General features: G+C 40.1%; 1 protein-coding gene across 6 annotated transcripts; it reads right to left on the bottom strand.

Moving 5' to 3' along the window:
- Positions 1-3,368: 3,368 nt before the first annotated feature.
- On the bottom strand, positions 3,369-5,712 carry LOC147887951 (uncharacterized). Of its 6 annotated transcripts, none has more exons than XR_015543161.1 (3): positions 5,597-5,712; positions 4,534-5,501; positions 3,369-4,321 (listed from the first exon to the last, which is right to left on the bottom strand). XR_015543161.1 is itself a non-coding variant. In XM_087393915.1 (3 exons), exons 1-3 carry the CDS (start codon positions 5,622-5,624, stop codon positions 4,983-4,985), a joined length of 390 nt encoding a protein of 129 aa, XP_087250041.1. In that variant the 5' UTR covers positions 5,625-5,712; the 3' UTR covers positions 4,874-4,982. The 6 variants fall into 6 exon arrangements, 5 of the variants coding, with proteins under 5 accessions (XP_087250038.1, XP_087250039.1, XP_087250040.1 ...); XM_087393915.1 differs by lacking the exon at positions 3,369-4,321 and having other exon boundaries at positions 4,874-5,003; positions 5,161-5,501; XM_087393916.1 differs by lacking the exon at positions 3,369-4,321 and having other exon boundaries at positions 5,025-5,120; positions 5,239-5,501.
- Between the last annotated feature and the right edge of the window lie 4,643 nt (positions 5,713-10,355).

The raw sequence follows: 10,355 nt of genomic DNA, 5'->3' as shown, positions 1-10,355 counted from the left end.
TGTACTCTTACCTGGCTTTCTATACTCTGTGCTTACATTCTCCAGTGCCAGCTTTCAACTGCGCAATGTTTCGAATTCTCTCGCTTCATTGTCTCTCTCCAAGAACGGTTCTCTTCATTCTTGGTCTCCTTAGCTCATTCTTTGTCTTTAAATGCTCTTCGATTTTCCTTTGCAACTGCTCTTTCAAGTCTGAATTTATCGACATTTCTTGGTCCTTCTCCATTCTTTCTCGAACATACAATGTCTTGTACATTTTTGCAGTTAAATGTTGAGTCGAAATATATCCATATATTCTATTGTTTCCGTCACCCACAAACCTCAATAGCGTTGTCAGATTAGAAAATCGAGGGCTAATTTCTCAATGGATATTTTGGGTAAATCTATCCATTGCACCATAAGTCGATATGTTGGGAGCTTGCTCTTCTCATGTTTTCCTTTTGCTCAGCATTCACAAGCGGAACCTTTTCTCTTTTGTAGCGGTGCATATTTTTCTTCTAAATCAATGTGCAAATGGTGTAGTCGCTTCTTTTGAGGTTCTTCTTCAACAGCATGGTTGCACGAAACCATTTCGTAAGGGTTGGTTCTTCATCTTGTCTGCTTTTTATAAAACTCATCTAATCTTTCGCGGTAACCATTCAAATATTTGTTTAAAAAAATGGATTAGTAATGGCGTGATGGGTTCTTTATGAGAGGCCACCGTCGAAAGAGATGGGGAATCTATATGGAGAGAGAATCTATATGGAGAGTTTAATGCAGCGTCTTCTCAATTATTTGAAAGGACTTTTTTATTCCTCCCTGACTGACACACTTATGGTCCTAAACTAACAGATATCTGTATTTTATTGCTTTTTCCATATTTTAGAAGAGAGATAAAAGAGAAAATAATGAATTTCTTACAGGGCCCCAAAATGAGCTCCCTTTTTTCCTAATGAAGATAGTCATAAGTACATGATGAAACACTAAGTCTCTAGGTTGCACTATGGGTGGACCTGATGATGTCCACTGCACTAGGTTAGGACCGCCCTGATGCATAAATATCCTCACGCTAGGAATGATCTGTTGATCAAAAGAGGTGGTGATCACTGGATCCAAGGGTGGTGCAATGCGACATGACTGAGCCGATGTTGGAATGTCCTGAAGACTGATGTGCTAATCTATACTACTCGTGGAAACTGTCCAAGGTATGCTCTATGTCAAAGGTGAAAGCATCGGAATGAAATCACTTGAGAAGTTGAACGTGATGTGGCATATATCTCCGCATGCGGCTGGAGATGCAAGTGCCTCATACTGAGGACTTACCTATTGAATAAGTACATGATCACTGAAATCCTGCTAGGTATCTGCATTTGTGGCAAAGGATGGAGTCAGAGCCGCGCATAAATGTGATGGTTGTACATCACTAGAATCATACTGTGATGATGTAGATGGAACTACACCGTGCTGAGGGCTTACCATCAAATTTACCTTGTGTTGAGGTCTTACTGCCAAATTTGCCTCATGTTAAGGGCTTACCAAGAAGTGTGCCTCATGCTGAGGGCTTATTGAGGGATGTGCATAATCAAAAACTATGGACTGATCTTTTAGAGTAAATGCAAGAAATACATTAAGAAAATTTCCCAAATTTGGAACAAACACCAATAGGATGAACCCTTAGAATATTGGTTGGGCATTGGTGAGATCAAATGGCATAGTTTTCAAGGCGATCCATGGCATGGTGAAACTTTTCTTCAAGTTGTCTTCTTTTGTTATACATCTTATGATCATTGCCTGTAATACAATTGCACAAGTGTACAGTTATCATGTCTTCAAAAGTTTCTCCTTTGAGTTCCAATAGGATGTATGCTAGTCCTCCATGACTCATAGCAAATCACTCTTCCTATAGAATCCTCATATCAAAGAGCGCGGACTCCTGAACAAACAAAATTGCAACTATGACTTTCCTTCTAAGAGTATATTACCACCCTGCGCTAATAGGACATAGTCATCCCCGAAGCTACTAAAAGGTTTGCCTTCATCTAACCTGACGATTAGGAACCATCGATATGCTTGCATGCTTTGCAACCACTTGTATATGCCTCATGGTCAGGCAGACATGAGAACTCTTGCCCACCTCCTCATTTTGAGGGCACGAATAACTACAAGGATCTCCTTGCTCTAAATTAAGCACTGTGTCTTCCATTTGTATCCTTCAAATCAAGTAAAGACTCAATTATGTTGCAGTACCGTTCCCACGGCATATTCACTTGCATCAACCTTGCCATAGAGTCCACTAGGCTAAATTTTGGTATGGCCTATGATCACACCCTCTCCTTGAGCTCATCAAATGAGCTTTAGAGCTTTAGATGTGAAACTAATGGCCTGCACTTGGTTTTGACTCCCTGCGAACAACATGCGAACAACATATGAAATGATTTTGGGTACTGCGAGTGGTGCTTGTGCATTGCCTTGTTCTCATGTAGTTCTCGTGTATTGGTGGGAACAGCCCACAATCCTGGATCCAACAAGACACTTGTGGGGCTGATGTTGTGTCCGAGGTAGTGAACCCCTCACCAAAGAAGCTGGATGTATTCACATTCATGGCAGAAAATTGAATTTGAGGCCAGCTGCAACCCTTGTAAAAATGATACATACGGCACTTACGCAACCAAGTGCTTTACTAATAAATGTAATGGTGAAGACACTCCTCGTGATCCTTTATGCAAACAACTAAAAAGTAACTCAAAACTAATGTGCGTTGACGGATCCGTCCTCTTGTCGCACCTTTAGAAATTGATCTTACGTTGGGAAAGAGAATTCGGCTGCCAGCTGCAGCCCTTGTCGTAATGATATGTACGGCACTTATGCAACCAACTACCTTACTAATAAATAAATGGTGAAGACAATTTTCGTTATCCTTTATGCAAACAACTAAAAAGTAACTTGAAATTAATAAATGTGCGTTTAAGGATTGGTCATTTTGTTGTACCTTTAAAAATTGACCTCACATTGGGAAAGAGGATTCGGCTGGCTATTTAGATGTTTCCTCTTTCTCTGTTGTCTTTGTCTGCATCAGATATAGGAGTACAGCTTTTCATCCCATCCTTCCTTAGCTTCCCAAACAATGCAACTGCACCTGCATCTGCATCTGCATCATGGGTTGCATCATCATCACCATTGCAATAGTGTGAGGGGTGCTTCCATGCCAAGAGTTTCCTTGTGAGGGTAGACTCCACCTCCACATTCTCACTAGAACTGCTGGCTGAGAGGACTAATGGTAGATTTGCCAAAGCGCATCAACACCCTGCACTAGAAAACGCCACGGCTGGATCTCACAAACTCACGAAGGAATTTCTACCCCCTGATAGAAATGTAACAGAAAAGCAAAGCGTTCCTGTGGGATGGACTGGAGAGCAACAGATCTGCCCCTCCATGACTGATATTTAAGAGCTATAAAGGCGTGGGTGTGGAGACTGTTGTAGATGCTGGGGTTTTGCTGAGGCTGAAGGATGCCTGGTATTGAGGAATGGAGCATGCCCATGACAGTGTGTACGTGCATGATGTAAGTGCGAGCAATCACACAAGTGTGTTGGAAAGGGTACAAGAGGGTACAAGAGTATTTATGGTAGGGGTCACCTCTTCCAGCTCTCTCCATCCAAATTTTACAAAAAGGAATGTCAAGGATCAAGGTACCATGCAATATGTTCTGGAAATAATGTCTCATTGGTAAAAAGACGCAATATATTCCGTGGGTAAAACCCTTTTGTAGGTCATAGTATGCAAGATAATTTGGCTATGACATCTCATTGAGGGAATAGCCACAATCTATTCTGTGGGAAGAGCCCTTATGTAGGTCCAACCATTTATAGCTAGGAAATGGTATGGATTGGAACTTCTTGGCCAATAGGTGGTATGGACGAAACAGTCCTTGGTGGGTACAAGCGTCTCATCAGAACGCATAATTCATGCCAAGTAAGTGAAGATATACTATCCAAGAGACGATTCATGGTGTATACAAGCACAATGATTTATTTTCTAAAAGCTAGTGCGCCTGATTGACATATTTGTTGACCCTCTTGAGGGAGACCTTTTCATGAGTAAGGGATCCAAATTGTACACCATCTCCAAAAAAGAAAGGCACTTGTGCACCTTAGTTTAAGTTTTAGCTCAGCCTTGAAAGTATCAAGCAAAGTACCGAAGTAACAGCCTTAATTAAGGTACTTCAATGCGTACCTTAGCCAGTCTGACGATTTAGTTTGCTCTTCAGGCCGCTTCTAAATTCACAACGGCTTTGGGAGCTCAGCCACCAAACATTACGTATTACATGACAAAATCTTGGATGGGCCTACTCAAGTTCAAAGAACAAAAGAACAAGAGTCATCCTTACAAGCTTCGACCATTCTGTTCGCAAAACAGATACAGCGGGCATACATTCACACTTATCACAAGTACATAGGTCCAAAAAAGTGGCATTGAGAAACTCTTCGCTAAGCTGTGAAATTAAGTGACGCTATGGTAGACATAAATGCAAAAAAATATGAACCGAATCGTATACACCTTCATTCAGTCCATTGGACTGCTCCATTTCCACTCTTGTAGGTATTTACGAAGAAGACCTTCACGAATGTATTGAATCCTTCACTGAAACAAAAAAATTGTGAAAGATCAAACTCAAGTGCCACAAACAAGTTTTAGCAGCCCTAGAGTCCGGCTAGAGTCCCAAGCTTGAATAATGCTTTGGATGCGAGCGCTTTTCATTATTTGTAGAATCGGACTGGCGTGCACATCCTAATTTTTCTTCGGGTAGACCGTAAGCATTCGAAGGAGCTCTTTGTTTGGTAATTTCTCCGTATCCACAAAGTAAAATTTGTTATTTGCAGCAAAAGTGGTAAAAGGACGGTTGGTCTCCGCTGGCCGAATATCAGAGATCTGAATTGTCCTGCGTTCTATAGTTGCCATCCACGATACAACTTCGACTTCGAATTGCTGATCTCCTGGTTTCCAAGTCAACTTGTGCACATATGGCCCTGCAAACCAATGAAGAGCGGCCGTTGTGGATGCACTTAGCATTATCACTGTAGCTGCAACTCCTCCTTTCATGATGACAGAAAGCGGGGATGCGGTGAGGAACGTGATTACCGGACCTGTCAGCACTGACAGGCAGCATGTGGTGAGGGAGAGTACCTTCACTTTTCTCAAAGTATCTGAGAATGGTCCCAGATACACTACTGGTTGCCCCTTTGATTTGGATTTCTCATCTACCTGTTTTGTAGCTGTTCCTGTAACCCGCCTCTTCTGCTCCTTCCATGTCCATGACTCCTGTAAAGGCCAGTTTGAAGGCAGACAAGAATGCTGCGAATCAAGAACCCTGAAAGCCGAATGAATTCCTCTGTCCCAAGTTCTAATGGAGATCCGCGGTTGCGCTTCGCAAATACAACCGAAATTGTCCGGAAAGGAACTGATATGCGGCAAAGTGCATCTGCTGAGGATGCCAAGACGGCTAGCTTGGAAGGAATACTGAGAACCTGGCGAATTGAAGCGGAAAAAAAACAGGATAAGAATTCGAAACACAAACTATTCTCAAATCGACGGAACAGACGATGAAGAGCAAGAAAAGCACCTGCTCTGAGGAAATTCGAGAGCCGCATTGCAGCAGCTGCAAGCAAGATCAGATCATCGCCATGCCCAAAATGAGAGCTCTTGGCCGTGGGTTTAGGGTTTTGGGCGTGATGAGTAATTAGCATGTCTTAATTCTCCATTAAGAGGCATGATTAGGAAACGGGCATGATGAGTAATTAGCACGTCTTAATTCTCCATTAAGAGTGATCTCTTAGGGGAAACCGGTGGGGTTGGGACACCCGGGTGAAGCCCCCTTGTCCACTACGAAATCTGTGTCAGCAGGCACGACGTCCCCAATTCATTTCACAGCCGGGCAGACGGACAAATTTATGTAAACAAGAGTGCACCAGTACCCATGAACATCCCCAGTTCATCTACCGACCCGGCAAATGGATGAGTTTATATAACACAAGAGTGCACAAGTGCACGTGGGCACTGCCTCCTAGTACGGCGCTTTTGAAACAACAAACTATTTTTTCAAAGAGAGTTGAGCTATTAAAAGGCAATTTTTGCTCATAAATGGCAATTTCAAACAAAAAGCTTACTTAAATTTATTTAAACTTCCACATTCCTCCACCATATTACAAACCCTTTGTAGCTCCAAGGAAGTAGGCCTGGAGACAACTAATTTGTCTTCTAACCGTCTAGTGAAACAAGCACTAGCATCCTAATTAAGCCAGTAAGATCTTATTTTTCCATTAAGGTGCTTCGCCTAGCAACACGGGACTTTCATCGCTCTCCACAACCCCATTTTCAACTACAACTAGTTGATCCTGACTGAGGAGTATTGCACCAAATCTCCCTCATCTATCTTCATGTTGTATAGATCTATCTCAAGCTTGAGTACGTTCACCTCAAAATATGTTCAAGCTTGAGTATGTTCACCTCAAAATATCTCCTCTGTGCCTCATCCAATTGGATTTGAGGAAGAATGGCATCTATAGTAGTTCCAATGAATATGGTTAGTTGGCATATGTAGTAGTTTCAATGATGATGGTCAATGCCTTTGCATCATGCACTACCCATCCTGCACTACAATTAGATGCGACGTTGTGCAAGTGAACATCTCACTATAGTCCAACCCTTCTATTTGTGCAAAACCGTCCCTATCGTCTTCTTGAGGATGAGTGAGTGTGTTTGAGTGAGGTGCTAGATCAAGCAAAGACTTTCATAAAATTTCACGTTATAGTCTAATTATTTAGGTTCCAAATAAATCCATCACTATTTCATTCTATGTTTGATGTCCTATCCATGATATTTTGGATGTCCAAAATAGATACAAAAACCAATAGTGAACTTAAAATCTAAAAATCCATACACATATGAGCATCTAAGTCCATTGGAATACATACAAATCAATTCTTTCAACTAAAATAATCTAACATCTTCCAAATATGGCCATCTAATATGTGAATACAAAAAATCCATATAGTGCATACAATAGCACAGTTAGACTAGCAGTGGATAGAGCAAAAACTTGCTTAAAACTTAAGTCATTCTAGTGCACTTATTTATGTTACAAATGTAGCCATCACTACTTCAACTATGGTTAATGTTCTTCCCATGATATTTTGAATGTCCAAAGCCTCAACGATACACACTCAAACAATCAATATTCTTAAAAGCATACAGATAATAATAGTGAGCTTAAAGACTGAAATCCATATTGTCTATGACTAACTTCTATATGGCACATCAAGGGTACATTGATCAATAGTCCATGTATTGGCCACAAAGCTATTTCAAAACCCCATATTGAGAGAGTCTTGAAGTGTCTAAACCATAAACTCTAATACCATGTTGAGAGAGTGCAGAAGATGTGAGAGAAAGCAAGATGAGGAGAGATAAACCAACCACTATGATAACATCTCTAACAATGTGAGCACTCTCTTCTTTCCCAAATGAAGAATCAAGAGTATAAGGGCTATATACGAAACCCTACATACAAAACTCATTAGGCAATTACACTCATCCTTTACAAGTGGGACATACTCTTTTTCACTCCTCTTTCTATACACATTGCCCTTGGTGGACAGAGCCCAATTTACATTCTCAACAACACAAACTAGTGCAAGGTGGTCTCATCTCCCTAACTAGAACTATGGAGGGACTATGGAGAATAAGTAAATAGCACCTTTTTTTTTTTTGAAGTAGAGACTCACAAACCAAGTCATAGGGAACTCTCTACTTTTCATTGTTTCAAAGTCCTTTTGCCCTTTTTAGGTCGTGTTTGGATTTAAGTTAGACTTATATATCCTTCAATAAATTGCAATATAGCTTCCATAAATCGTGATAATTTGAGTGAAATTTTATATCACCAAGTCGAGTTGAAGTATCACAATTATGTGCTCAATGCAGGCAAGGTGGTGCACTCTAGGAGAAAGTGTAGCTCACAAAAGCAAGGTCATATATGCACCCATAGGAGATAAAACAAAAGAAAGAAGAAGGTGCAGATATGAACTTAAGAAAAGGTGTGCATATTTTCTTGAAGGAGACTCTATAGGTTTGCACCAAGGCTCTACCAAAGAGAAGTGTCCAAATGCACTAACGAGTGAAGGCATAGTTAGGGTAGAGAAAGTGCACTTATGAAAGTCCCATTTAAAAGAAAAAAGTTGTATGTACTTTATCAAAAGCGAGATAGAGAGAACTTGCATATAGGTATGCACCATAAAGCAATTGTGGATGTGCACTAAGGCAAAGAACGTGCAAATATGAGAGAGAACCATGCATTTAAGAACGTGCATGTATGTACACATCATAAAGGAATTGTGGATGTGTACTAAGAGAAAGAAGATGCACATATGAACAATGCATTTAATAGCATGCAAATTTTTTATGTGTTAGGTGTAAGATATTGCTCTTTTTTATACACTCTAGTGTCTTCACAATTTTTTTTAACAGATTTTGATGTGTGTGTTGCATACACATTGCACTTTTAATACATTTCAATGTGTTCGGGATAAGACAGCATTTTTTATGAGACATGTTAATATACACACCTTTCACTTTTGAATTTTTGTGAGAAAAATCACACATGCATCCCAATTGAATATTCTTTTTGAAAAAATTATACAAATGATGTTTTGATGATTCTACTATTTTAAGAGATAGGTGCAAACACACCTTTTGACTTTTGATGAGACATGGATATTTGGGCACGTAATTTTTATTTTAAAAAAACAAAAATAGATACAACTCCTAATGGCATGGAGATGCAATGGGGGTGGTTTTCATCTTGGGATGGTCACTTTGTAAAAGTGCACATAGCACATATGAACAAGTGTTTATATAAAATACCCCTATATTCAAAAATCTACTTATTTTTACATATAGTGTTGCACCCCTTCTATAAGCATACATGTTTTGGACATGTTTTTACATACTTGTTGAAACCCCCTCTATAACTGTACATGTTCCAATGTTGATCCCCCTTCTATAAGCATACATGTTTCAATTTTGATGAATTTAAATATCCCCTCTATATGTTCAAAAAATTTTAACATGCTATGTTACATATTTGAGGGTAACTCCCTAGGGTTTTTCGTGGTGCTTTTTGAATAGTAGTACATGGATGGTAAGGTCTAGCTATTTTTTGGTGTCCAAACAAATATGTATCCCCCAAAAGAAACATCATGTGGCTATGAATGAAGACAAAGGAACTTGATTCATATCAGCATTAATGAAGACAAAGAATAGTGCCAAGGGTAGGCTATTATATCTTTTCTATAGTCTCTTTTGGGTTTGGGCTCATATGGATGAGGCAAGAGTCAAACTCTTAATTTCTCAAATTGGTGAAGGTATAATTTTTTGGAACATAGGATACTACTAGGAAAAGCATGAAATTTTATATTTTCTTCCCTAGTGGCCTTGATTAGGTTTGTGTATGAAGAGTTCTTGTATCAAAAGTTATGGGTTAATGAGTTTTTTCAAAGAGATATAGTGCGCTTGAGGAGGGCTTGGGCACTCTCCACTCACGTTTACACAAGCCACATGATTTTTTTTCTCCTTTTGAGCATCCCACCCTCCTGTTCAACAATCCTTTAAGAAATCTATAGTCATGTTCATAGCAAACAACTAGCAATACTCAACTAGTAGCCTTCTCTTCCATGGATAGTGGGGAGCTCGTAATTCTTCTCTTCCATGAACCGACATGATAAAGTGACCCAAGCTAAGGGCTCAGCAAACCAAGAAGACCAAATGGACCAAGCATGCCTTGTCACCATTTATTGCCTTGTCCTCTTATGTCATCCTCCTTGCTTCCTTGCTACCCTATTCTCCACCTATTCACCCTTTGTAACCCTCCTTGCCACCCTCTTCTCCATTATCACCAACATGTTCTCCTTCCCATTTTTTCACCTCTAAGTTGTCTACCTCTTGCCATTACATTAGCCCCCTCTCCTATCCTTTTCATAGCCCCATTTCCCCCCTACATTATCCTCCTCTTATGTCTGCTTGCCACTACATTTTCTCCTTGCATTTACCCCTCTTCAATCCTCACTTATACCTTTTTTTAACATCATTTCCCCCTTTTTTGAGTCCTCTCTTTGTCACCCCTTCATTCCCCCTTTGCCAATTCTTGGTTTTCCCATGTTTCTCTAAACCCTAAAATTGACAGATTGGGGAATCAACTAAGGTGGAATATGAATGCCTAGGAACTAGAGAATGAATGGCTAACCAAAAAGAAAAGGACCAAAACGAACAAACGGCACAGCAATGTGGGAAGCAAATCCTCCCCACAAGTCAACATAGTCTACAAAATG

Source organism: Dipteris shenzhenensis, chromosome 22, assembly GCF_047967505.1.
Source record: "Dipteris shenzhenensis isolate YYH24624 ecotype China chromosome 22, Dip_SZ_1.0, whole genome shotgun sequence".
Classification (NCBI taxonomy): domain Eukaryota; kingdom Viridiplantae; phylum Streptophyta; class Polypodiopsida; order Gleicheniales; family Dipteridaceae; genus Dipteris; species Dipteris shenzhenensis.
The sequence above is the reverse complement of the archived record's forward strand: the minus strand, read 5'-3'. Positions and strand labels throughout refer to the sequence as shown.

What these genes read in the sequence shown, in the direction of transcription:
- LOC147887951 (XM_087393912.1), bottom strand. Translation starts at nt 5,624, where the DNA reads ATGCGGCTCTCGAATTTCCTCAGAGCAG. An exon ending in CTCGAATTTCCTCAGAGCAG is followed by an intron (nt 5,502 to 5,596) that starts GTGCTTTTCTTG and finishes TCAATTCGCCAG; the next exon opens with GTTCTCAGTATTCCTTCCAA.